The following is a 25,071-nucleotide window of genomic DNA, read 5'->3' as shown; positions in this document are numbered from 1 at the left end:
ATATAGAGACCAAGGTCTCAAATAAACCAAACCTCGAGTCAGAATTGTTATCGCCAGGCTGCAGGACTCAGGGAGGGCAGGAACAACTAGCCCTAGTGAGAGCAGGAAGACAAGGACTAACCATACTCTTAATGGGTATAGCCACAATTTTTTTGAAAATTAGCCACAGGTTTTTGGTTGTTCAATAGCTAAGAATGAAGCCACATCAGTTCTGGGTCTCGTCAGACAGAAGACACAATTGGTCCCACTTATGCACATGCTGACCCTTTCATACAGTGTCCTTTTCCTGCTTCTTTACCTAGAAAACTCCTTCAAGCTAGTCGAAATGGCAGTACCCCTATGGAGACTTCCCACCACTTTCAGGAAAAGAAGCTGCCGCTTCCTTTTCTGTACACTTTGTATAAACTGCTATCAAAAGGACTTCTAACACTTTTTAAAAATAACTTCTTAAAAATTGTTTAACAAAGTTGTAATATTAACGATTAATAGTTATATACTGCTTACTAAGTTCCAAGTACTGTCTATAAGCTTTATATATTATTTTAGCTTCCTAGTGCTGCCATTAAAAAAAAAAGTATCACTAACTGGGTGGCTTTCAACAACAAAATGTCTTCTCACAGTTCTAGAGGCTAGAAGTCCAGAATCAAGGCGTTAACAGGGCCAAGCTCTCCCTGAAGACTATAGGGGAGAATCTGTTCCAAGCCTTTCTCAGCTTCTGGTATTGCCGGCAATCTTTGGTGATCCTTGGCTTATAAATGCGTAACTCCAATCTCTGCCTCCACTGTCTTATGACACTCTCCTTGTATGTCTCTCCTCTGTGTCTCTTCTCTTCTTATAAAAAACCTGGTCATATTGGTGTTAGGGCCCACCCTATTTTGATAAGATATCCTCTTAGCTTGACTGCATCCGCAATGGCCCTATTTCCAAATGGGGTCACATTCACAAGTACTGGAGGTTAGGACTTCAACATATCTTTTTGAGGCACACAATTCAACCCCTAATTTTGATCTTAACTTACTGATCTGCACACTACTTCTATGAGATATTATTATCCCTATTGTACAAATAAGAAAACTAAGGCTCAAGGTCAAGAAAATTTATTCAAGGTCACATAGCCAGTAAGGGGCAGGGCAAGAACTTAAACCTCAATTAGGTAGCTTCAGAATAGAATCAACTAACCATCATGCTATACTGCCTTCACATGCAGCAAATAGTTTAAGAAGTCAAGTCAGCTAAAAAATATATAACAACAATTCCTCCAATATATGCATGTGCATGTGTGCGCGCGCGCGCACACACACACACACACACACACACACACACACACACACACACACACAACTGGCCACTATCCAGAAACAACCACTTTCAGCTTTTTTTTCTGGTATTTATCTCCAGATTTCAATTAACAAATATAGACTGCTATTCTTATCAATTTTAGGTATCTATTGATTTTTCTTGTAAGTATTTTAGCTCATGTACATTCGCTTTTCCTCCGTCCAACATTCCAATATAATTATATATCAATTCTTGATTAAATCCATATTAAAAGTTTGCATTATGACTAATGACTAAATATTATTCAGTGCTGAGCCGTGTCGTATGCTATAAATAGGTTTCCTTTATTTTACTTCTTTTGGTACACGCAGCTGATAATGAAATCATTTTTTTCACTAATATAATTTTCTCTAATCATTTATCTCTTCCTATACCCTTCAAGAACTCTGAAAAGATCCTCCACCATATAATTTTGCAAACCTAACAAGTTTGTACCAACTTTTCTTGCAGGCGGTCATCCTGGAACCCTCCAGCCTCCTGCTCCAATCTAGAATCGCTCTGGTCCTGCTGCACACCCTTTGTCCTGAAACCGCTTGTCACTGTCATCCTGGAGATTCTCTTAGGTCGGAACCCTGTTTCCTGGGTCCCCTACTTTACTCTCTGTATCTATGAGCTTGTTTTGGAGACTTCTACCAATAGTTCCCCAAATAAGAGTAGATATTTTAGATCACCTAAATATCTGAAAATGTCTACTCCAACTTCACATTTGATTAACTGTTGGTTATATATAGAATTCTTGGCTTGAAATCAGTTGGATTGTTAAAGAGATTATTTCAAAATCTTCTAACTTTTTGCTAACTTTTTGCTAACGTTTTGCTGCCGGGAAGTCAGATGCCACTCTCATTTCTGACACTTTATATGTATTCTGTCTTCCTTCTATGACAAGTTTTTAGTTTTCTTTTCAGGAGCCTTGATACAGGTCTTCTTTCATTCATGACATCGGGTGGGCCTTTTGATACTGGAGATTCTTATCTTTCAGGTCTTGGGGATTTTAATAATTCCATTACTTCGGTTTTCTCATTCTGGAACTCCCACTGGTCAGATTTTAGCCCTTCTGGATTGATCATCTAAGTAAAAAAACAAAATTTTCCCTCTTACTTTTCATCTCTTTGGTTTTTTCCCTTGTGTTCTGTCTTCTCATAGAGATTTCCTCAGCTTTGCTTTCGACTCTTCTGATTTTTTTTTGCATACCATATTTTTGATTTGTAAAAGTTTTTTTTTTTAATTTTTTTAATGTTTATTTATTTATTTTTGAGAGAGAGACAGAGCACGAGCAAGGGAGGAGCAGAGAGAGAGGGACACACGGAATCCGAAACAGGCTCCAGGCTCCGAGCTGTCAGCACAGATCCCGACATGGGGCTCGAACTCACAAACCGTGAGATCATGACCTGAGCCGAAGCCGGACGCTCAACCTACTGAGCCACCCAGACGTCCCTGTGAAAGTTCTTTCTTATTCTCATTTGTTGTTTTAATGAAACTCTGTTCTTGTGTAATTCTTGTTTCATGAGTTGTATCTTCTCTCTGAATATTAATGGTTTAAATCTTCTACTGGGAAGAAATGGTTAACAGGCTAACCTCTTTGTCCATGTGAAGATGACCTTGGGTTTACCTTCTCCCAGCACTGTTGCCCTGAAAATGTGCTGGCGCGCTCTCTCTCGCTCTCTCTCTCTCTCTCTCTCTCTCTCTCTCTCTCTCACACACACACACACACACACACACGAATTGTGGCTAGGAATGCCAGCTACATTACTAAGCAATGCAATTTCTGAAAAAAATATGACCCTTGATGATAAATTACATCTGAAACAGAAGACTTTGAGTGGACTATAAAAATCTATTGGAAAACACAGGCCTTAGCTGCCTGCTGTGGTGTCTCGAGAGGCCCTGGATGCTATGCCCACGTGCATTACAAGAAACAGTTCCTATCCTGTGTAAGACGTCCCTTTGTTGTACCTAGGCAATTTTGTCACTTACAATTGCCTGCATTCCTTGTGGGGGCTGGAGGCAGCATAGGGTTGGCTGTAAGGACTCCTGGAGAAAAGCTACCTGACATACTGACATGCTGTTTTCTGTCCTGTATTATTCTACAAATCTAAGTGAATCTGACGCCAGGTTATGACCTATTGTATCCTGTGAGTGTGAACATAAATTCAAACCTGAAACCATTATTAAAGCTCATGATAAGTACTCATTCCCTAAACTAGCTTTTTAAAAATTTTTTTTTAGTTTTGGTGTCTGCCTTTCAAGTTGGAAAATTTCAAGTATCTGCAGATCCTGGGCTGGTAGGTCATATTTAGGAACGAGGCAATAAACAACTGACTGGAAGCTATGTCTGCAAGGATTGGGCATAAGGTGCAGGGGGGAGAGAGAATTGCAGGCATAGTGATGGAGGTAGGGGATGAGGATATTAGCCTCACCATTTGGTCAACTCTCACTTAATTTCTCTGTTTTCAAAACAGTGCCTCATTCTCGTACTGCTCTAAATCTGAAGTGGCTAAATTCTTAGCCTTTATGATTCTTTTTCTCTAAAGAACCCGTCTCTGGTCTCCCGTGGGGAAGGAGAAGTCACCTGAATATGCAAGCTGGTAGGAGTATGGGGGTCTACTCTCTCCTGATATAGGCTTTCACACAGTCTCATTTTCAACCCTGTGGCTCACCAAGGCCTTCTATATCATGTGGTGTTCTTGAGGCTTTCCAAAGTTCTATGGAGAAAATCATCTTGCTTCTTGTATCAGTCAGTATCCAGCCAGAAAATAGAAATCATCCCAGAAATGTGAACAGGGAAAAATAGAATTAATTAGATGATGCAGAAAGTAACTATGACTTCTAGACTGATGAAAAGGGAACCAAGAACTCAGGAAAGGGTTCTCCTTGTCCTCAAGACAGAGATTTAGACTTTTTTTTTTTTTTTTTTTATGAAATGCTCACCATAAGTTGTAGTTGTCATCTGTAACCATACAGTCATTACACTATTACTGACTGTATTCTCTATGCTGTACTTTTCAGCCCTGTGACTTATTTATTTTGTAACCAGAAGTCTGTATCTCTTAATCCCTTTCACCTATTTTGCCCATCCCCTCACCCCCCTCCACTCTGTCAACCACCAGTTTGTTCTCTGTATCTGTGAGCTTATTTCTGGTTTTTGTTGGTTTGTTTTCTTTTTTAGATTCCATGAGATTCAGTCTTTCAAGGGAAGAAAATGGCTGCCCCAGGAATGCGTGCAGGGGTGGGAAGTTGGTGAAGAAACTCGTCAGAGGGTACAGTCTGGAGCTGGCTTCTGCATGCTGATCTGCTGGCTTCCGAACACAGGGACCACAAGAGAAGCTCCTTTCTCTGGTTACAGTCTTGTGGTGTCCCTCCAGAACCCTCTATTGATAAAGCCTAACATCAAGCCAGTTAGTGAAAGAAAAATGTCTGTAAGATCCAACTCCAGCATAATAAAGCAAAACAAAACAAGGAAGATGTACAGCTGAGTGATTATTGACATGCCTCTCACCCGCACCTCCCACCTCTTAGGGAGACGCAGTAGGGCTTGACCTTCCTCCATGTTTAAGCCATGTACCACTCTCCCCCCAGTTCTCCAACCTGACACGCTAACAGAGCTACACATTGTTTGCTAGTTTCACCAAAGGCGGTATTTAAATTTCTGTGCTCCTTATTGTTTTGGGTGATTAACAAAAGAAGGAGTGAGAATTTCGTATTTCTTTCTTTTAATGTTTATTTATTTTGAGACAGAGAGAGAGAAAGAGAGAACATGAACACACACACACGCGCGCGCGCGCACGCGTGAGGGGGTAAGGGGCAGAGAGAGTCAGAGACAGAATCCCAAACAGGATCCACACTGTCCGTGCAGAGCTTGGGCTGGGACAGGGAGGGGGGGCTCAATCTCACAAACCGTGAGATCAAGACCTGAGCTGAAATCAAGAATCAGATGCTCAACTGAGCCACCCAGGTGCCCCAGGAGTGATAATTTCTTAGCTCCATTCAGGAATTCTCCCCACCTTTCTATAATTGCTCTATTTTAAAACTAACTTCCTCACCAAAATGTGACAGTTTCCAGAGCAAAGACCGTCTCTAACTCATCTTCCTTTCCCTTTATCTCTTTCAGTGCCTCATTTTGATAAGCTTAATACAGGTTGGTTGAATGAAATAAAATGTACATTCTTTAAATATTCTTAATAAAATTCACAACTTATTTCAATCAGTTTTTTTTTTAAGTTTAATAGTTTATTTTTGAGAGAGAGAGAGAGAGAGAGAGAGAGAGAGAGAATCCTAAGCAGGCTTCGTGCAAGCAGCACAGAGCCCAATGTGAGACTCAAACTCATGAACCATGAGATCATGACCTGAGCCAAAATCAAGACTCAGACACCTAACCGACTGAGCCACCCAGGCGACCCTCAATCAATTTTATTGTCATATATCATGTACCTAAATCCCAACAAGCTGTCTTCTAAATCTTTGTTTTTGGTTAAAATGAGGAAAAAGCAAAAGCATTTATAAGTGCATGAAAACTCATCTTTAGTCCTACTAGCAAAGTAACTCACTCTCTATATAACATATTTACAATAAAAAAGAAGCTTTTCACTTCATTATTTAATGAGCAGACAGCCCTATTGTTTTAGATATTTGCAGCACTAAAATGTTTCTCTAATGGTTGTCTTCTAAAATATGCAATATTTTGAAATGCTGATACTTACCAATTCAGGGATGTCTTTTACTTTCAGAGGAACTTGGATTAAACCCAAATGAGTCCTGAAACTAAGAGAATCACCATTTTCATAATTTGGGTTGCGAAGATTAATTAACACCTTTAAAAACAAATCCAACAGAATTGGTTAGTTTCTTTATAGGATGTTTACACCTATAAAATTGGCAGTGATATTCTCGGTGTATCACCACAAAACTAAAAACTATTTGGGGCTATGTATGTACTTTAATTACATTCTAAAAAACTATAAAATTATATTGAAATGTTAAAATATCATAAACATGTCTTAAATTTAATATTCTGATGATCTACCACATAAAAGTCTAAAAGAATTTAGTTAGAATGAAAAACATTTTGATGGCAATAAAAAATCAAAACTGCTTGAATATTTAACCAGGGAAGGTGACAGAAAGATCAAAATTGCTTGATTGTAATATTTTCAGAAACAATTTCAGAATCAACTTTAGCCCTTTGAAAAAACAGATATTGACAAGATTTTTAGAAAAATAGTAGAATAATATTGCAGAGTATCGCCTCTAAATCAAACCCACAAGGAAAAAAAATTCAGAAGCCAAACTAACAATTTATATACTTTTCAAAATTAGGCAGGTCAAAAAAGTCTTAGATATTTACATATCCTTTATGTAGGAATTGCACTTCCATAAGTACAATTAAGTACAAATAATTCCATAAGTACAAATAATTAAGATGTTTGCAAAGACAGTGCAGAAAGAATGTTAATGAAGTACTATTTATTACAGAAAAATGTGAAACAACTTAAACATTCCATTAGAGGGAATTACTTAAATGAATTGTGGTTAATTCATATAATAAAATATAGCGTAATTTGCCTCTATTAACACAGGTAATATATATAATAACATGAAAAAATATTCACAATATATGAAGTTAAAAAATGTGTAGTAACTTAACGTTTATTGCTATGTGACGGCATTAAAGGTAATTTTTTAAAAGTTTTCTCCTTATGCATATTTTCTTATTTTTCTAACAATAACATACATTTCGGGGAAAGAATAATTATAATAAAAAATATTTTTAAATTGAAACTCTTGAGAAAAAAAAAATCAAGCATCCAGTACAATGGCATGCACAGAGCTAGAGAGTATTATGTTAAGCGAAGTAAGTCAGTCAAAGAAACACAAATACCATGTGATTTCAGTCGTCTGTGGAATTTGGGAAACAAAACAAAGGAGCAAAGGGAAAGAAGAAGAGACAGGCAAGTCAAGAAACAGACTCTTAACTACAGAGAACAAACTGATGGTTACCAGAGGGGAGGCGGGTGGGGGCATGACGTAAATAGGTAGGTGATGGGGTTAAGGAGTGCACTTGTCATAAGCACTGAGTGCTGTATGGAAGCGCTGCTCTCTATTTTACATACCTGAAACTAATATTATACTGTGTGTTAATTAACTGAATTTTTTTAAAAAACTTAAAAAAAATAAAAAGAATACAGCAAAGGAGATTATGGTGACAGAAACACTATCACATCTGAGGAAGGAATTAATGAGCTGATAACTAATCACTGATAAAATGGAATGTGCTAAAATGCCAAAACAGTTTCCCAAAACTGCAAGCACTAAATTAAGGCTAAAAATGTCAATAGTATTTGTTAAAAAAAAAAAAACAAATATAGCAAAGAATCAACAGCGCGAAATGCAGACTAATAGGGAACAATGCAATTTTAGCCTAATAACACAAATCATGTATCATACTGCACAGAAACCTCACACACGTAGGATAGAAAAGGGAAACTATGAATACATGAGTAATAGAAAAGAGAAATATTAGAAATGCAGAAGCTATACAGATATAATTATAGAAAATGTTCTTTAAAGAAGAATTTCAGCATAAATAATAAAAGGATCAATTCATCAACAGTCCTGAAAGAAACAGAACGTTACGACCATTAAGGAGAAAACAGTTAAAGATAATCATACAAAAATGACATGAAATTTCAGCCCTGAAGTGCTAGAAAAGGGAAGAGTTTGGGAGAAATCATTAACAAGCTAAGAGAAATAATGCCATCACCATAAAGGCAGTTTCTGACCAAACTAACTTCTCTTTAGAATTAAAAGAAGACAGTTGACTCTTGAACAACACAAGTTTGAACTTCAACTCAAATGCAGACTTTTAACAGTACAGTACTGTAAATGTATTTTCTTTTCCTTATGCCTTTCTTAATATTTTCTTTTCTCTAGCACACTTATTGTAAGAATACAGTATATAATGCATATTAACATACAAAATATGTGTTGGCTGTGTTATCAGTAAGACTTCCAGTCAACAGTAGTACTTAGCTACTTAAGTTTGGGGGGAGTCAAAAGTTATATGTGGATTTTCGACCATGAGGTGGTCAGAGCCCTCGTGTTGTTCAAGCATCAACTGTATATTTTATGCTGGCAAACTAGTTTCAAAGACAACAGTTCAGAAAAGAACTAAAAGTAAAATGTGAAAAACTCATTCATTCATTTACTCGTTCATTCAGCACCTATTTGTTGAGCAGCAATGTGCTAAGCACCGTTCTACCTGTTGGAGATAGAGCAATTAACCTGCAGCTGGTTTGTGGTAGCTCCATGCTTATCTCCAGGGACACCTGGATGTCTGGTGGTGACCCTTGGCCAAGATGAGATGAAATACACGAACTAGTCATTTATAATGTGCTACTTAATGTCCCAGGGAGGCAGTCCATATCAGTTTCACATGGCTTATTGAAAATGCACAGATTGCTAGCTTCTCCTGATTTACCAGTGGGGATATAAAAGACCCCTGGGAAACCTTCCTTGCGCCTTGACTCCCGAGACCAGTGTATCGCAGGAATCTTAGCGGTTCCTACTCCAAAGACAAAGCTCATCCTCTGCAACTGAGAAAGAGCCCTGGGAGCTGAGCCTAGAAGTTTGGATCTCTTCGTATTTGCATATGCTTTCTTTCTCTTGCTGAAAGAATGCCTTCTGTGGCTGCATCCTGTGAAGTCTTGTGAGTCTTCAATTATTAGACTCTGTAACTGTTGCAACAGTGCACAAAACAGAACGAGAAGCTCCTCCCCTTGTGAATCTTACTTTTTTTTTTAATTTTTTTTTTTTTAACATTTATTTATTTTTGAGACAGAGAGAGACAGAGCATGAACGGGGGAGGGCCAGATAGAGAGGGAGACACAGAATCTGAAGCAGGCTCCAGGCTCTGAGCTGTCAGCACAGAGCCCGACGTGGGGCTGAACTCACAAAGCGCGAGATCATGACCTGAGCTGAAGTTGGATGCTTAACCAACTGAGCCACCCAGGCGCCCCGTGAATCTTACTTTTAATAGGAGAAGGCAGGCAATAAGGAAAACAGAAAAACAATATGTTATATAATGATAAATGCTATAAAGAAAAACAAAGTAGGAAAAGGATAAAAGGAGTTCCAAGCAGGGAGCCGCGGGGGAAGGCTTTGCTGAGAAAGTGACATTTAAACAAAGACATAAGGAGTGAAGGAACGTGCAGACAAGTATCTGGGGAAAAAGCACTGTAAGCAGAGAAGAGGAGCGGAGGCCCTCAGATGGCAGGAAGCCAGGGGGAAGCATGGAGGCTAAAGTAAATGGAGTATAACAAATCAGGGGAAAGTAATAGGAGATGAACTCAGAGAAGTAATGGGGTATCAGATCAAATAGCATGTTTCGCACCACTGTCATGACTTTGGCTTTTAAGTAGAATGAGATGGGAAGCTGCCGGATACCAGAGATGGCTTATTTGGAACGGTACTGAAATGGCTTCCTCTGGAAACTGCACTGAGAACAAATTCTAGGTGGGCAAGGGTAGAGCAGGAAGACGTTAGGAGGATGGAGGTAGGAGTGGTTGAATTCCGGATACATGTTGAAGGTAAAGTGACAGGATTTGCTGATTATGTGTAAGGTACAAGAGAAAGAGTGGAATCAAAGGTAAGTCCGTTAAAATAATTAGTGAGCGCTAACCTACTTTATTTCCGATATGCTTTCTCAAACTTAATTAAGCTCATCATCTTCATTAACAGACCTGTTCCTTCTCCTGCATTCTCTATCCCAAGGACGTAGTACCTCTCTGCCCAGTTACCCAATCTAGACACTTAAAGATCTTCCTTATCTTTTCTTTTTCTCATACTCCCCACATCTAATCAGTTCCCAAACCCTCCTAAAAATCTCTTGCAAATCTGTTGAATTCTATCCGGTTCCAACACTGTTCTTTAGTTCAGACCTTTTTCGTGTCTTGTCTAAACTACTAGAACAGGGAAGGACTAAAAAGGGAAAAGATTCACTGAGCATCTATAGGTGCTGCAGCAGGCTACCTGATTTACAAGCTACCTGATTTACAGTTAGTATTTTTTAATCAAAATCTTCCTGGGGCGCCTGGGTGGCTCAGTCGGTTAAGCGTCCGACTTCAGCTCAGGTCACGATCTCGCGGTCTGTAAGTTTGAGCCCCGCGTCGGGCTCTGGGCTGATGGCTCGGAGCCTGGAGCCTGCTTCCGATTCTGTGTCTCTCTCTCTCTCTCTCTGCCCCTCCCCCGTTCATGCTCTCTCTCTGTCTCAAAAATAATAAAATAAACATTAAAAAAAATTAAAAAAAAAATCTTCCTAATTGATTTCCTTGCCTCTAATCTTTCCACATTCCAGTGGGTTTTCCAAAAGCAATTTTCAAGCACAAGTCTGATCATGTCATTCTACGGTTCTAGGGCTTTGTACTTGGTGATTCCTCTGCCTGGAGACATCCTCATATCATTTCTTCCACTTATTCCCATTAATATACCTATATTGATCCAATACAACCTACCTCCAGAAAATCCTTGGGTGCATAAACAGGTCTGAAAAGGCTTAAATCTGGAATTAAGATAGATTGGAACATTTCAGTTAATATAAGAATCCTTATTAATAACAATGTTAATGATTCTTTCACATGTGGCCGTGGAGCTGGATTAATTCAGACATTTGCGGAGTATCAATAATTTGTCATACATTGTGTTAAGTACTGGGAACACAAAAATGAAAGGGCAATCTCTTCCCTTGGCGGCCTAAATGACCTATTCTAGAAGAAATTAAGTGTCTCCCCTCATAAATTTATAATAACTTTATAACTGAATTGAAAACACAATGTCAGTGTAACAAAGTTCTATATGAGAATTCTCAAAGTACCTAGAATACAAATAATATATTCTCAGCGAATTTCTCTAGTTGTATTAAACTGTTCTCCCTTTTGAATTTCTATAACACACTGCTTTCTCTATTACAGTACTTATTTCTTGCCTGGTTCCCCATGCTTATTTTTAAAGAGGAGTGGTGAGGGATTATGTACATGTCTACCAACACAATTCTATACATCTATTGATCACAGTAAATGAGACATAGCTGTCACCCATTATATGTTTATAAAATTGACTCTATTTTAACCATTAAAATGAGCCAAAATAAATTCTTAAAAAATTTTAGAAGTAGGGGCGCCTGGGTGGCGCAGTCGGTTAGGCGTCCGACTTCAGCCAGGTCACGATCTTGCGGTCTGTGAGTTCGAGCCCCGCGTCAGGCTCTGGGCTGATGCCTCGGAGCCTGGAGCCTGTTTCCGATTCTGTGTCTCCCTCTCTCTCTCTGCCCCTCCCCCGTTCATGCTCTGTCTCTCTCTGTCCCAAAAATAAATAAAAAACGTTGAAAAAAAAAAACAAAAAAAAACAACATTTTAGAAGTCTCAAAACTTTTTACCACTTAACCTATTTTTAACATCTCAATGTTATTAAAGCTTGAAAAATATTTACCTTAATTATGAATCTAAGAAATCCATTGAATGATTTAATCTATTCTTTTATAAAAATGTTTTCAAATGCTGTTTTAAAAAGGATAATTGACTTAAATATTCTCAAAATATTATAAAACACTGGTGAAAGTTAGGAATTAAAAAAAAATTTTTTTAATGTTTATTTGAGAGAGAGAGAGAAAGAAACAGAGAGAATCCCAAGCAGGCTCCATGCTGTCAGCACAGAGCCTGATGCGGCTCTTGAACTCATGAACTGTGAGATTATGACCTGAGCCAAAATCAAGAGTTGGACGCTTAACCAACTGAGCCACCCAGGTGCCCCCAAAGATAGGGATTTTTAAACTGCACGGTAGAAGTTTAAGGAAACAAAGTAGATGACAGTAATTAGTGGGGAAGGAAAATTGCTATCTTTCCAAAAGAATTGCTAATATTGTTGCTTTGGATCCACAATTAAGAAGGCAATCTTTCCTACTACCACATTTTGAAAAAGGTTGTTCATATACCTGGTTCATCAGTTCCCATTTCATTCCATTTATTGAGAAGTTCTTTCTGTTCTCCAACTGGCCTCTAAAAAAGGTAATTTTAAAATTGGTTTCATTTTGTGAAGCTTAGCAATGCAGCTGAAAAATAAGAATCAATAACTTATCTAAAAGGGTGAATAAGCTACCATAACATAAGAAAAAAAATCACTTCACTGCACATGGTGAACTTTTTTTGGAATTATTCTTAAACTTTTGTTATTTAACTATGATATTATATCTAGTCTCAATGGCTCAGTTAGAATATGGTGCTAAAGAGTCCAAGAAAAGAAGACAAATGATCTCTATAGGCCAGTAAATTTCACAAAGAAAAACTGCTCCTTAGCCACATACTACATCTCTTACCCCATCCAGCAACCTCAGAAATGCATCGCAAGGGGGACTGGCCAAGAGAGTATGACTGTGGGTCAGTAGCATCATCTTCCTACATGAAAGACAGTATAGTACACAATACTACATACTTAGGCAGTTTTCCATAGAAATTTATCCTTTTTTTAAATACCATCCTTCTGGTGCCTTCCATGACTTGTCCTTGGAGATTATCTAAAGTTCATCCACTATATCCTGTCTACTAGCAAGGAATAAATAGCAGGTAGGGAGAATAAAGCGAAGAGAAACTTCTTCTCTCCTACTCGTGAGCAGCCAAAAAGAATCCAGAGCATTCCTCGAGTGGCTTTTCTCTCCCTTTTTATCTTCCCCCTCAAAGCCCACAGTGACAGACAAATGTTGAGAATTAGATCTTTTAGATCTAATGATACTACTATTAGAACTAAATAGTTCTGCAGAGAGATGACCAATCATCCTTCCATTCCCTATGTTAACACTGAAAGACGGTACCACATTGGCTATTATAAGAGGATAACGTGCCTAAACTCCATCTCGTATTCAAAACATATGACTGTTGTGCTGATTAGCCAAAAATAAGGAGACCAAAGGTAATTAAAAATTTTCAAGTGCATTTATAACATGTATAACCTTTACAGCTAAATCTCTAAATAATCTATACGTAGATTATATATTGTATTTTTATTTATTCTCAAGATATGTTCATTACAAAAAGTATTACAGACTATATAATAGAAATCTATATACAATACACCCATGTAATTGGCCTTTTACAGATTTTTGTTTCAAAGCAAACTGATATACTGTTTAAAGAGAGATAAATCTGCCTAACAATTACAACTTCATGGTACTTCTAGCACTCGATTCACAATAAAATACTTAAATATTAAAAGTACCTTTTGAAAAAAAAATAAAAATAAAAGTACCTTTCGTGCCAATGGGATACTCAGTTCAGTGCACATACTATTTAAACTCTTCAAAATTCTTTTTTCCCAACTTCCCTGAAATATAGAGAACAACTTATTATTGTTTCTGGTTAACAATACCAAAACTAATTTTTAAAAAATTAAAGATATTATGAGTTATATAGAAATGGTAAGGTTGGTTGAGATTGGTTATCTTCATTCATTAGTTCATTCAACAAATGTTAATTACTGCCTACTATGTGCCAGATACTATCCTTAGTGCTGTGAATTAAGCCATGAACAGAAAGTCTCAGTTCTCACGGAACTGACTTTCTAGAGGAAGATGGAAATGAGGACAGATCAAAAAAAAAAAAAAAAAAAAAAGGAGAAGAGGAAGAAATCACATAGGGTGATAAACATTTTGAGAAAAAATAGCAGATAATAAAAAGGTAAATTACATTTAAGTATTTTGTAAACGTTTGATACTCAGAAATCCCATTAATAACCTAGTGAAAATAAAACTTTATAGAAATTATTATACTGTAATTTTTCCTAACATGACATTTCAGTCCTAAATACTTCAGCATGAATGTTCTAATAAGAACCTTCTCCTACATCAACACAATACTACTATCACACCTAAGAAAATTAGCAATAATATTTCATATCACATAATATTCAGCCCACATTCAAACTTTTCCAGTTGTCCCCAAAATATCTTTTATAGTTTTTTAAAATCCAGAATCCATTAAAAATGTATGCATCACATTACATTTGGTTGTTATGTCTCTTTCCATGTAGCTGAATCTAGAGTCTCTTTGTCCTTTTCTTTTTCATGATATTGACTTTTTTGAGGACTCCAGGCCAGTTATCTTTTAGAATGTGTCACGATATGGATTTGTCTTACTGGTTTTTTCACAGTAAGATCTATCCCCTAGATCTCTTGTAAACTTGAAAAAAGGAGTTCTTTTTAATAGTCAGTCATGAATTGATTATCCACATATACCATATTTTAGTAAATCCTTCTTTTTAACACCAAGGTAAAATGCCAATATTTTTTGGTCTTTTTACTAAAATAGGCCTTTAGGCTACTTCTAACTCACTGAAAGCAAAATAAAATAATACCTAAGCTCCAAAATTTAGACCAAGAGAGGAGAAAAGAAGAGAACTATATATTACATTATTGATAATGTACAGTTACAGCCCATCCAGTCAATACAAGTAGAATAATAATAATAATAGCTCCTTTATGTGGTTGTTATAAAGATTAAAGATGTAAAGTGCTTGGAACAGTGACCTAATAATGATAATAATCATTCAATAATTGATAGCTTTACTATAGCTTTCATTGTTCATAGTACCCTCTTTAACACACATATTTAAATACATTACCCTCTTTACCCGGAATATACCCTCCATGCTCTACTCCCAACCCCAACATACTTACTCCTACTTTATCTGAATACACCTTATTCACCTTTCAGACCTTCACCTCTATTAAGCCTTCTGTTCCTGGTCGCTCACCCCAGATGGTATCAGGTGCCTGTGCTTATAGTCTCTCTCGGCCCCTTCCTTCACCCATCATGGCACATAGTCACACTTTGTCTAGCACATAATAGATGCTAGATGATTACACAGATTTCTACTCTAAGTAATATTGAAAGCGTTTAAAAAATTTTTGATACCATGGCCTAAGCAATGAATGAACAAAAAAGCATTCATCTATAGGAGAAATACAGAGCTGTGTGAAGTGTATAAGCCTTAGTCTACTAAATATATAGAAATAGATTTTTAGGAATAAAAGAATACTCTTCATAAATTCTATTAAATACTCACAAAACTAACCCCATTTACTGGCTTCTTTTCTTTTCTTTCTTTCTTTCTTTTTTTTTTTTTTTTTTTTACTGTGAGTATTTCTCTTAGATTCAAGACTTAAAATACATTTGAGAAACTTATTCACGATCAAACATTAATTATAGCAACATAACCTACTTCTACCTCCAACATCCTTATCCTCAATTTATCTGAATAAATCTTACTGAACTTTCAAGTCTCAGGTTGAAATACTATTTTCTCTAATAAGCCTTCTGTCACTTGCTTCCCCCACTCCAGACTATGGGGGAAGGAGGTATAAGAAAGCTTATTTAAAAAAAAAAATAAAAGCAATTTTAATTCAATCATTATATAAAAATAAAATCTGCATGAAGATTAAAAATCCAATCCCTTGATTTGTATAATTTACCTTAATATATAAAGAACCATATTGCTACTATTGAATTATGATTCCAAATACTCTCATTTTCAACCACACATAAAAAGGGCTCTTGAACTGATTAAAAGACAATAATTCTTGGAAATAAAAACAAAAAGTTGGGGTTCCTGGGTGGTTTAGTCAGTTAAGCACTCAACTTCATTTTGGCTCAGGTCATGATCTCATGTGGGTTCCAGCCCCATGTCGGGCTTCATGCTGACAGTCTGGAGCCTGCTTCGAATTCTCTCTCTCTCTCTCTCCCTCTTTCTCTGCCTCTCCCCTGCTCGCTCACTCTGTCTCTCTCAAAAATAAACATTTAAAAATATTTATTTTGGTAAAAACATCTCATTCAGGTATTTTCTATAAAGTACAATTTTTAAATGATTAATCATAGTTCTCCTAAATGGATATCCCAGGCTACCAAATATTTCAATTCACCAACATGAAATTGAATGTAATTCAATTAGATGTAACTAGAGTTGTAATATAAAGAGAAAATAGTTACCAAAAAAAAGTTACACAGAAAAGAGATCAGACGTTAGAAAGCATTCTGAAAGAGTTTGGAAAAAGAGCTACAAAATTTACATACATTGCTTTATTAATCCTGTGAGATATGTATCATGAATGAGGAAACCTTCAAAAAGAACACATAAAAGTAGAATGAAAAAGAGTGTTAAGAATTGAAGCAATATTGAGCAGATCTTTATTCAATTATCATTTCTATGTGCTCTATAATTGAAGCAGGAACTTAGAAATCATCCAGAAGAGAAGAGAATGACTAAAAATTGAGAAAAGGAAAGAGGAAAAGAACATTAAATTCAGAAAAATTGGACTTTTGTGGCTAGAACAGGGGGACATGAGATGTTATACCTGAAAATTCAACTAGTGAAAAGATATTGATTCAACATTTACTGAGCACCTATTAAACACATGCCAGTAAAAATGAATCAAACGGCATCCCTGTCCCTAACAACCACATCACTTTTGTGGTGGGGGTGGGGAAGAGAAGACAGATACACAAGTAACATGAGATAGGTTCAAAAAAGTTCACGAGGGCTATTATCAGCCCATATGCCATACGTATAGAAAGAACTTAAAAGAATAAGCAAGGAAACAGGAAGCTGAGTGTGTCAAAACTTCTAGCTGTTAATGGAGCACATACCACTTCCTTCAAAAGTCTAAAAACATTGAAAGAAAAGTAACTCCAGTGGTTCGCTACGTCTTCCCCATTCCCCGTTCCATATCAATGACACAATGACAAGGACAGCAGGCCTTTTCCAAGGTACCCCTTGCAAGAACTTCAGTCAGATGATCAGAGAAGTTATCTCCATAGAAATCCCAAGTAGTCAGAGAAGTCATTTCTATAGACATCAGAAAGGGGAATAGAATTTCCTGACAATGAGGCGAAATCCAAAGTGAAGCAAGTGGCTGCTCGCAAGCTGGGTCACCCTGTGGGTTCCCTGCAGAACTTTAGTCTTATTTCAGGGTATTCATTCATTCGTTTACTTGCTGCCTCACTAACTGACATGTATTGAGTGCTTTCTACGTGTCAAGCACAGGACTATGATCGGTGAGTAAATGTTATAAGGAGCCTATGATCGCTTAATACAACAAACAGACTTTCCAACAAGTAGAAAGGCTTCACCAAAATGACTTAAGTTAGTGAAATTGTGAGTTCCTTGTCTTCAGAAGTACTCGAGCAAAAGGAAATGGACTCCAGAGGTTGGATGAGATAAACCTGAAGGGTCCACTTCAACTCCAGTTTTATAGATACTAAACTTTTCGCCGGCTCTGTCTGTAGAGGTGACTAAATACTCCCTAAGTCTCAAAAATAAGTGCTCAAAAAAATCATAGTTATTCCTGTGCTATTATTTAAATAAAAATGTCAACATATCTTCAGCACACACAGAAAAAGAGGTAAACGTGGCAAATGAACTATTGAGAAATGACAGGGCACTAATACAAGATACAAAGAAAATAATGGTTTCTACCCAAGACTCACAAAATCAAGCTTTAAAATGTTATTTAAAAGGAAAATGAATGCCCTTTTACATTTAAAATGTTTAATAGGAAGACATTACCTTTTACCCAAACCCATATCCTCTCCAAATGAAATTACTGTTGCCTTCAAATCAGTTTCCCTAATAATTGGAATCTATGGTATTAAGTCAAAGGACTTCAAGAGTTTTATAAATAAATTAATTTCTAAACCATGAGAGGCAAAAAATTTACACAAGAATCAAAACTGTATTGAAATCTCTAACTGGGTATTACTGATTGCCTTGCTACTTTTTTATAACAATGAACGTAAATAAGAAGTCTTTAAAAGCCATCTAATGTAGCATGTAAAAAACTATGAAATTATAAAATTAAAAAATTATTTCCTTCACTCTGAAAAAATAAAGCAAAATAGTTATAACCCAGCTTTCTAATGGAAGATTTTAGTAATTCTCTGATTATAAAAGTAACACATTTATTCAAGATAATTTGAAAAAAAACAATATGTAAAGAATAGAATAAATAAGCATCCATAAATTTTCATCAGCCAAAAATAACTACTATTAATATTCTGTTCTCTTCTTTCATTTTTTCTATGCATGTATGTGTACGATTGAGAGATTTAATTAGTGGAATTATATTGTTTTATATTTTGCTTTATCCACTTAAGATAATATCATACACTTTCCTATTTCATTATATTCTTTTAAAAATAACATTGTTGATGCCTGTAGAACATTGTCTTTTGGAGACACCCTGCTGTATATGCAAACCCTATTGTTATTTAGATTCTTTTAAATTTTTTAATATAACCACGAACATAAATTTCTGTGTTTCCCTGATTCTTCCCTTTAGATAAGATCCTAGATGTTAGAAGTGGAATTAGTAGGAAAGGGGGTGTACATATTTTTAAGAGGGAACATTTTCTATTTTTTGTATTCAATTCATTCATCATTAAAAAAATATATATCTACTGAGCATCTGCCATGAGGCAGGCACTATGCCAGATGTTGAGGATACAGTAGTGAAAAGAGAGACCCTGATCCTGCTTCCCAGAGACTGCAGAATCTAGATGATAATCAGACAACCCAAGTACTATGGTAGGAAGTATAGAGTGCCTCCTGTATGGAGGAATAGAGACACAGAAAAAGTACCTGGGAATCCGAGATCTCAGGCGTAGAAAGCCTTCCTAAAGAAAGGATCGTGTCACCTGACACCTGTGAATGTGCCAGAAATACGTGAGATTTGTGGGGAGGCAGTTTCACACAGAAGCAATGGCATGTGCAACAGTTCTCCTGGTGGAACAACTGAAGGAGGTCAAGTATGATTAAAGAGAGAAGGTAGATGTGTGTGGAAGCGGGCAGGGGACTGGCAGGATGGTGAGGAACAGAGTGAGGAGGCGAGAGGTAAGACTCGAATGGTGAAAAGAAGCAAGATCCTTGACAGTCTTGTAAACAAAAATAAGGAGTTGCGGTTGTATCCTAAAAGTCTGGGAAGTTTTAAGAAATGGAGTGACAATACAGAAGGCAGAAAGACTAATTAGGAAGAGGATGAGAACTGAAGTCACATAAAACCAACAAAATTCTCATTTTTGTTTAGGTGCCTGGATTGACAGCGAACTGGGTAAATTCAACCAATAGCATATCTTGAGTTTGAGCATTTCTGGACTGGATAGAGAAATACGCTGAATATCATCAGGTAGTACAGATTCTAGAGCCAGACTATCCAGGTTGAAATCCCAACTTTTCCACCTACTAGTTTTGTGAAATTGGACCTATGTAAGATCATAAGAGTAACATACCTTATAGGCTTGTCATGAATATTAAATGAGTAAATAGTTGTAAAGCACTAGAATGGTACCTGGCACATAATTAGAGCTCCGTGTGCTCACTAGTATTATTCCGCAAAAAAATTCATATATTTAATCACCCATTGTGTATCAGTTTCTTCAAATATTCCTTTCTCTAAAAGGTGTGGCAAAAGAGTTCCCAAATTATTTTACATGGAAATAGGGTTCTGTGGTCACATAAATTTGAACAACACTGGATTAAATAAAATTAAACAGTTTCTTTACTGCAAAACATCCCTGAGCCTTAGCATCCCAAAATAAATTGCATGCAACAAAATTAAGGAAGCGTTAAATTAAAACGCAAAGACTAAAATAAACACCCACGAGTTCATAGTGACATAAATAACATAGTGATATAAATAAATAAATAAATAAATAAATAAACAAATTTATTATAAATAACTCCCCAGTTCTCTTTCTGCATGGAAGAGAGGGAGAACTCTTCCATGCAGAAACACTCCAAATAATTTCTGTAGAGATTCCCAGCTCAGGGAGGTGGAATATAACTGTCTCTCCTTATGTGTGAACCATAAATAGTGACTTCCTTCCAAAGAGTAGAGCACACAAGGGTGTCGGGGGTGAAGAGTGACTCTACAGTGGGGCAACCTCACAAACACTACCTAAGCCAGGCAATCAAGGTCAACATCAACAATGGTAAACCATATGGACAGTATATACCCTGATATGATGCAATGAGTATAACTGTATAAAAGTATAAACTTTCTGTCTGTGGTCTTCCTCCCAAAAACCCACAGCCCCAGTCTAATTATGAGAACAACATTAGACGAATTCCAACAGAGGGATAATCTACAAAATACCTGACTAGTACTTTTCAAAACTGTCAAGGTCATCAAAAACAAGGGAAGTCTGAGAAACTGTCATAGCCAAGAGGAGCCTAAGGAGACATGACAACCAAATGTAATGTAGTGTCCTGGTTGGGATCCTGGAACAGAAAAAGGACATCAGGTTAAAACTAAGGAAATAAAGTATGAACTTTAGCTAATAATAACGTACTGATATTGGTTCGCTAATTGTAACAAACGTACCACACTAACTTAAGATGTTAATAAGAGGGGAGACTAGGTGTGGAATCTATGGGAACTCTATAATATATTCTCAATCCTTCTGTACATCTAAAACCCTTGTAAAAAAAAATCATAAACTGTGGTTCTAGGAATGAAAAGTACAGCGTGGGAAACAGAGTCAATGGTACCGTAATAGCCCTGGATGATGGCAGCTCCCTTGTGGTGAACGTGGCATAATGTATACAGTTGCCAAATCACCATGTGATACACCTGAAAGTGTGCTGTGTGTCAACTACGCCTCAATAAAGAAGAAAAATATATGACACGAATTTTCAAACAAACAAACAAACAAACAAACGGTAATTCACCAAGAGGAAGGCAGCGTGGGCCTCAGTTTCCAAACTTATTTGTCCATGGAACCCTTTTTTGTAGAGCATCTCTCAGAGCTAGTATTCAGCAGAAAATACTCTGGGAAATGCTGACGCGGTGTAAGAAGCCTGTTTCCCTCATCAGCCTAGAAAATTGAACACCAATCTAGCCTGCCAAAAACTGCAGAGAGTTGATTTACATCCCAACTCTGAAGACACAATCAAGAGCTAAACGAAGTTCAAATAACTCATGAAAGTTTAATGGGGGGGGGGGGGGGGGCGGTGGAAATCACATTTTTTTCCTGGCTCTAGTTCCAAAATATTTTCTGCCAACCTGCTTTACTGAATAAAAGCAGAAGGAAACACTCACTGGATTTTATTTTAAGTTCTTTTGATTGTAAAGAGCAAAGAACAACGTAATAAAGAATCCCCTATGTCCAGGTCTTCCCTAGTGCTTCTACAGAACGTCTTAGCCATCTCCCCCATGGCATACAGCACTTTCAGTGATTAAACCATGAGTTACCCATAGGTGGAATCTTTATCTAACTTATTTCTGAATCTCCAGATCACATGGTAGACTGTCTTCTAGCAGGCATTCAGTAAATATCTTTTTTTTAATATGAAATTTATTGTCACATTGGTGTCCATACAACACCCAGTGCTCCTCCCAACAGGTGCCCTCCTCAATACCCATCACCCACCCTCCCCTCCCTCCCACCCCCCCATCAACCCTCGGTTCTCAGTTTTTAAGAGTCTCTTATAGTTTGGCTCCCTCCCTCTCTAACCTTTTTTTTCCCCCTTCCCCTCCCCCATGGTCTTCTGTTAAGTAAATATCTTTTAATTGAATATCACAATAATTGCTAGAAGAGATGGCAAGTGCCTTTACTATTAATCTGACACAAACTTTGAGTTCTTACTACATAAAGGTCAGTATGCTAGATATAATGGGTCTACAAAAATGTTTTAAAATTGTTACTGCTTTCAAGAGGCTTATAACTAAAGTAAAAAAGATGTGTACAGAAAGTGCTATCACAGAGTGCGATTTGTAATAACCATAAAACGACAGCATGCTAAAAGACAGTGTGCTTCCAAAAGAGGGAGAGATCCTTTTCAACAGGGCTGATAACTACAGCAGAGAAGAGGTGTCATCTGAGCTGACCCTCACAAAATAGATGGATTTTCCTAATGCTAAGCAGGCAGAAAGAGCTTTCCAGGACAAGAAAACAAAATAAGAAAAGTTTTCTTTTCTTTTCTAAAAGATGCAAGGAAGGGCACATAGGACAGTTATAGGATGGCAGAGATTGATAAAGTGAAAGGGAAAGCTAGGGACAAACTAAAAATTCCTAAATGTTGCGCTGTGGGGTGGGAACTTGTTGGGCAATTGGTAGTCACTGAAGATTTGTGAGAAGGCAGTGGCATGTATTATAAGGTTTCATCTGCTTGTAGCTAAAGTTAATTGTGTTAAGAGTACATATGATGATGGGGAAAGACGTAAGTTGAAAATCAGGAGGTGTCAGTATAAGACAAGGATATGAATTAACGTCTGAAACAAAGTTAGCACTCAATAAAAGATAGCCATCCTCCTCTTCATCACCACTGTGATCACTATGGTAATGGCCTTAATAATAAAAAGGAAGAGAAAGCTGTAAGACCACGGGAAGAAATAATTTATAGAACTTAGTGACTATTTGGATATGGAAAATAGCAAAGATATTTCAAGTCTAAATTACTATAGTAATGATGAAACTAACTGAAATGGGAAGGTCAGGACAAGATGCTCATTTTAGGAATAATGCCATAGACTCAGTTTTCAACATGTTGAGTTTGATTTCACAGAAGACACGTACAGTAGATAGTTGACCATAGAGGATTGGAGGCAAAAAAGATGTGGCAGCAAAGAGGGAAGCTGTGGAAACCTGAATGTGATGACCTGAATGTTCTTAATAAAATAAGTGGCATGTGTTGAAAATGAGTGAGGGGGAGGTAGAATCAGGGGCTACACAAGCATGGAAAACTCTGGGAAAACCTAACTGGAAAGCAGATAATGAATGACGAATCATAAAAGGATTGACAGGCAGCAAAATGAATCCACTGAAAGATGAATGGATTTAGACTGAATTCACGGTAAACATATAACTCATGTGAGTTTCCTCCCAAGTATGCCACAGTTTGGGAAAAGACAGTAGATGGCAGAGGCAGCCTTAGGCTAAGGATTGGAATGGCAGGCAGAACAGAAGTCTATGGGGCAAGAGATTGCGAGGTGCAAGGGAGAACACTGACGGGATGGTAGTTACGCCATCCAGCCTAAGTAGCCTTCGTGCAAAAAGGAGAGAACTGCCCAAAAGATCAGGGAGCTTAAGAACTAGATGACTCAAGGAGACAGGAACAAATACAAGGGGATAGGTAGGCGGACACTAACTTGTAGAGGAGGTATTTAGCATGACCACAGTTAAAGAATCAATTATTTCAACAAACACTTCTTGAGCGTTCCATGGGCTATGCATTGGGCTAGACGTTGCGGATAAAAAAACACAGTCCCTGCTCTTAAAGAAGGAATAATGTAGTGCAGAGATTGAGAAACTTTCTGTAAAAGGGCAAACAGTAAATATTTTAGACTTTGCAAGTCATAAGGTCTCTATGCAACTACTAAACTCTGACATTGTAGTGCGAAAGCACCCGCTGACAATAACTAAACAAAGGAACAAGGCTTCCAATATGACATATTTTATTAATTCCTATCATTTTCATGGGCCACAGATATCATTATTCCTTTGGTTTTTCAGCCAGGTGAAAATGTAAAAAAATATTCTTAGCTTGCCAGCTGTATAAAGACAGGTGGCAGGGCAGATTTGGCCCTTGGACTATAGTGCGTCAACCCGAGTTAGTGGGTAAGTATGGAAAAAAAAAGAGGAGAGTAGTGGGCATGTGTGTATATACATGTACATATATAACACATACACTTACCGTTCATATGTGTTCTCAGCAACCAGCGGTAGGCTTGAAACATCGACCTATTATTTCCCTCTCTACCTCTTTCCAGTCATGATGGGTAAACAACTTTAGTGTTATGTTTCCTATACCTAATAGGCTAAAACTGATACTTTCTCTACACCTTTGAGAAATTTTCAAACTTCACCAAAAAAATATTTAGACCCAACCCTTTTATTTATTTTTTTTTTGAGTTTACGTCTTTACAAAAGATCAAACAATTCTTTCATACATGAATCATTTAATGATTGTGTTTTATGACATATTGATAATACTGTCTGATTGCTAGACCTAAATGCACTACCTAGAGATAGAAATATATGGCATATTTCCTCAAATATCTCTATGATTTTTGTTTACATTGCTTCCTTTCACCATCTAATTTTGAAGGTTTTTAAAGTGAAAATAAAAATGGTTGAATAATAAAAAGCTGCCTAACATGCACTGCTTGGAATGTGATAACTCAAAGCAGCAGGATATTTCTCAGGAGTAGCAGAAGGAGCCACGATGATAATTGCTGGAGCTGGGTGAGGGGTTTATGGGAGTTCTTTGGGGTATGTTTGAAATTTTCCATGATAATTTCTGACACTGTGATTGAGAGAGGTCAACTCTGTGGTGTCCATTAAGCCCCTCGGCGGCGGCAGCGACAGAGTCGTACCCAGTACCGCAAGGAAGCCTCGTAGAGGCAGGTGCACCAGGCCGTGCTGAGGCGGACAGTCGAGCGTCAGGGGCATGTGACAGGACTTACCAACCTCCTGTTTAAACAGTTCTTTACAGCTTTTCTGTTTACGTCATTTTACTTTATTTTTTAAAGTGAATTGTAGTTGTTTCAGCCTACTTTAGGTAGCAGGTTCATTTGAGTTCTGCGACAGAACACAGCATGTAGCAGCCTGCTGTGAGGACAAACATATTTCAAATACAGTATCAGTATTGCTGGCTTCCACGGCCAAAATTTTAAGGGAAGAGTGAGTCAGTTCATTCCCATCTCAT

General features: G+C 37.3%; 2 protein-coding genes across 8 annotated transcripts in view; one reads left to right on the top strand and one right to left on the bottom strand.

Moving 5' to 3' along the window:
• Positions 1-4,987, top strand: part of LOC132692629 (small ubiquitin-related modifier 2-like) — a 44,720-nt gene extending 39,733 nt beyond the window's left edge. For 2 of the 5 annotated variants that reach the window (XR_013555320.2, XR_014137571.1), the window contains 3 exons: positions 1,789-1,901; positions 2,595-2,774; positions 4,505-4,584. Coding sequence is in view for 1 of the 5 variants with exons in the window: in XM_078446225.2 (XP_078302351.1) it covers positions 1,789-1,901; positions 4,505-4,626 (235 nt within the window). In the remaining 4 variants the exon portion in view is untranslated. Of the gene's footprint in view, positions 1-1,788; positions 1,902-2,594; positions 2,775-4,504 lie in introns of all 5 variants that reach the window. The other 3 variants (XM_078446225.2, XR_009616471.3, XR_009616473.3) reach the window with 3 other exon arrangements.
• Positions 1-25,071, bottom strand: part of TBC1D19 (TBC1 domain family member 19) — a 144,421-nt gene that overhangs the window by 86,660 nt on the left and 32,690 nt on the right. For 2 of the 3 annotated variants that reach the window (XM_060655285.3, XM_060655288.3), the window contains 4 exons: positions 13,624-13,698; positions 12,317-12,380; positions 10,845-10,891; positions 6,036-6,146 (listed from right to left, as the gene is read on the bottom strand). In XM_060655285.3, coding sequence (XP_060511268.1) covers positions 6,036-6,146; positions 10,845-10,891; positions 12,317-12,380; positions 13,624-13,698 — 297 coding nt within the window. Of the gene's footprint in view, positions 1-6,035; positions 6,147-10,844; positions 10,892-12,316; positions 12,381-13,623; positions 13,699-20,518; positions 20,625-25,071 lie in introns of those variants that run through there. The other variant, XM_060655287.3, reaches the window with a different exon arrangement.

The sequence above is a fragment of the Panthera onca genome, chromosome B1, assembly GCF_046562875.1.
Source record: "Panthera onca isolate mPanOnc1 chromosome B1, mPanOnc1 haplotype 2, whole genome shotgun sequence".
Taxonomy (NCBI): Eukaryota; Metazoa; Chordata; class Mammalia; order Carnivora; family Felidae; genus Panthera; species Panthera onca.
This window is presented reverse-complemented; position numbering and strand designations above follow the sequence as displayed.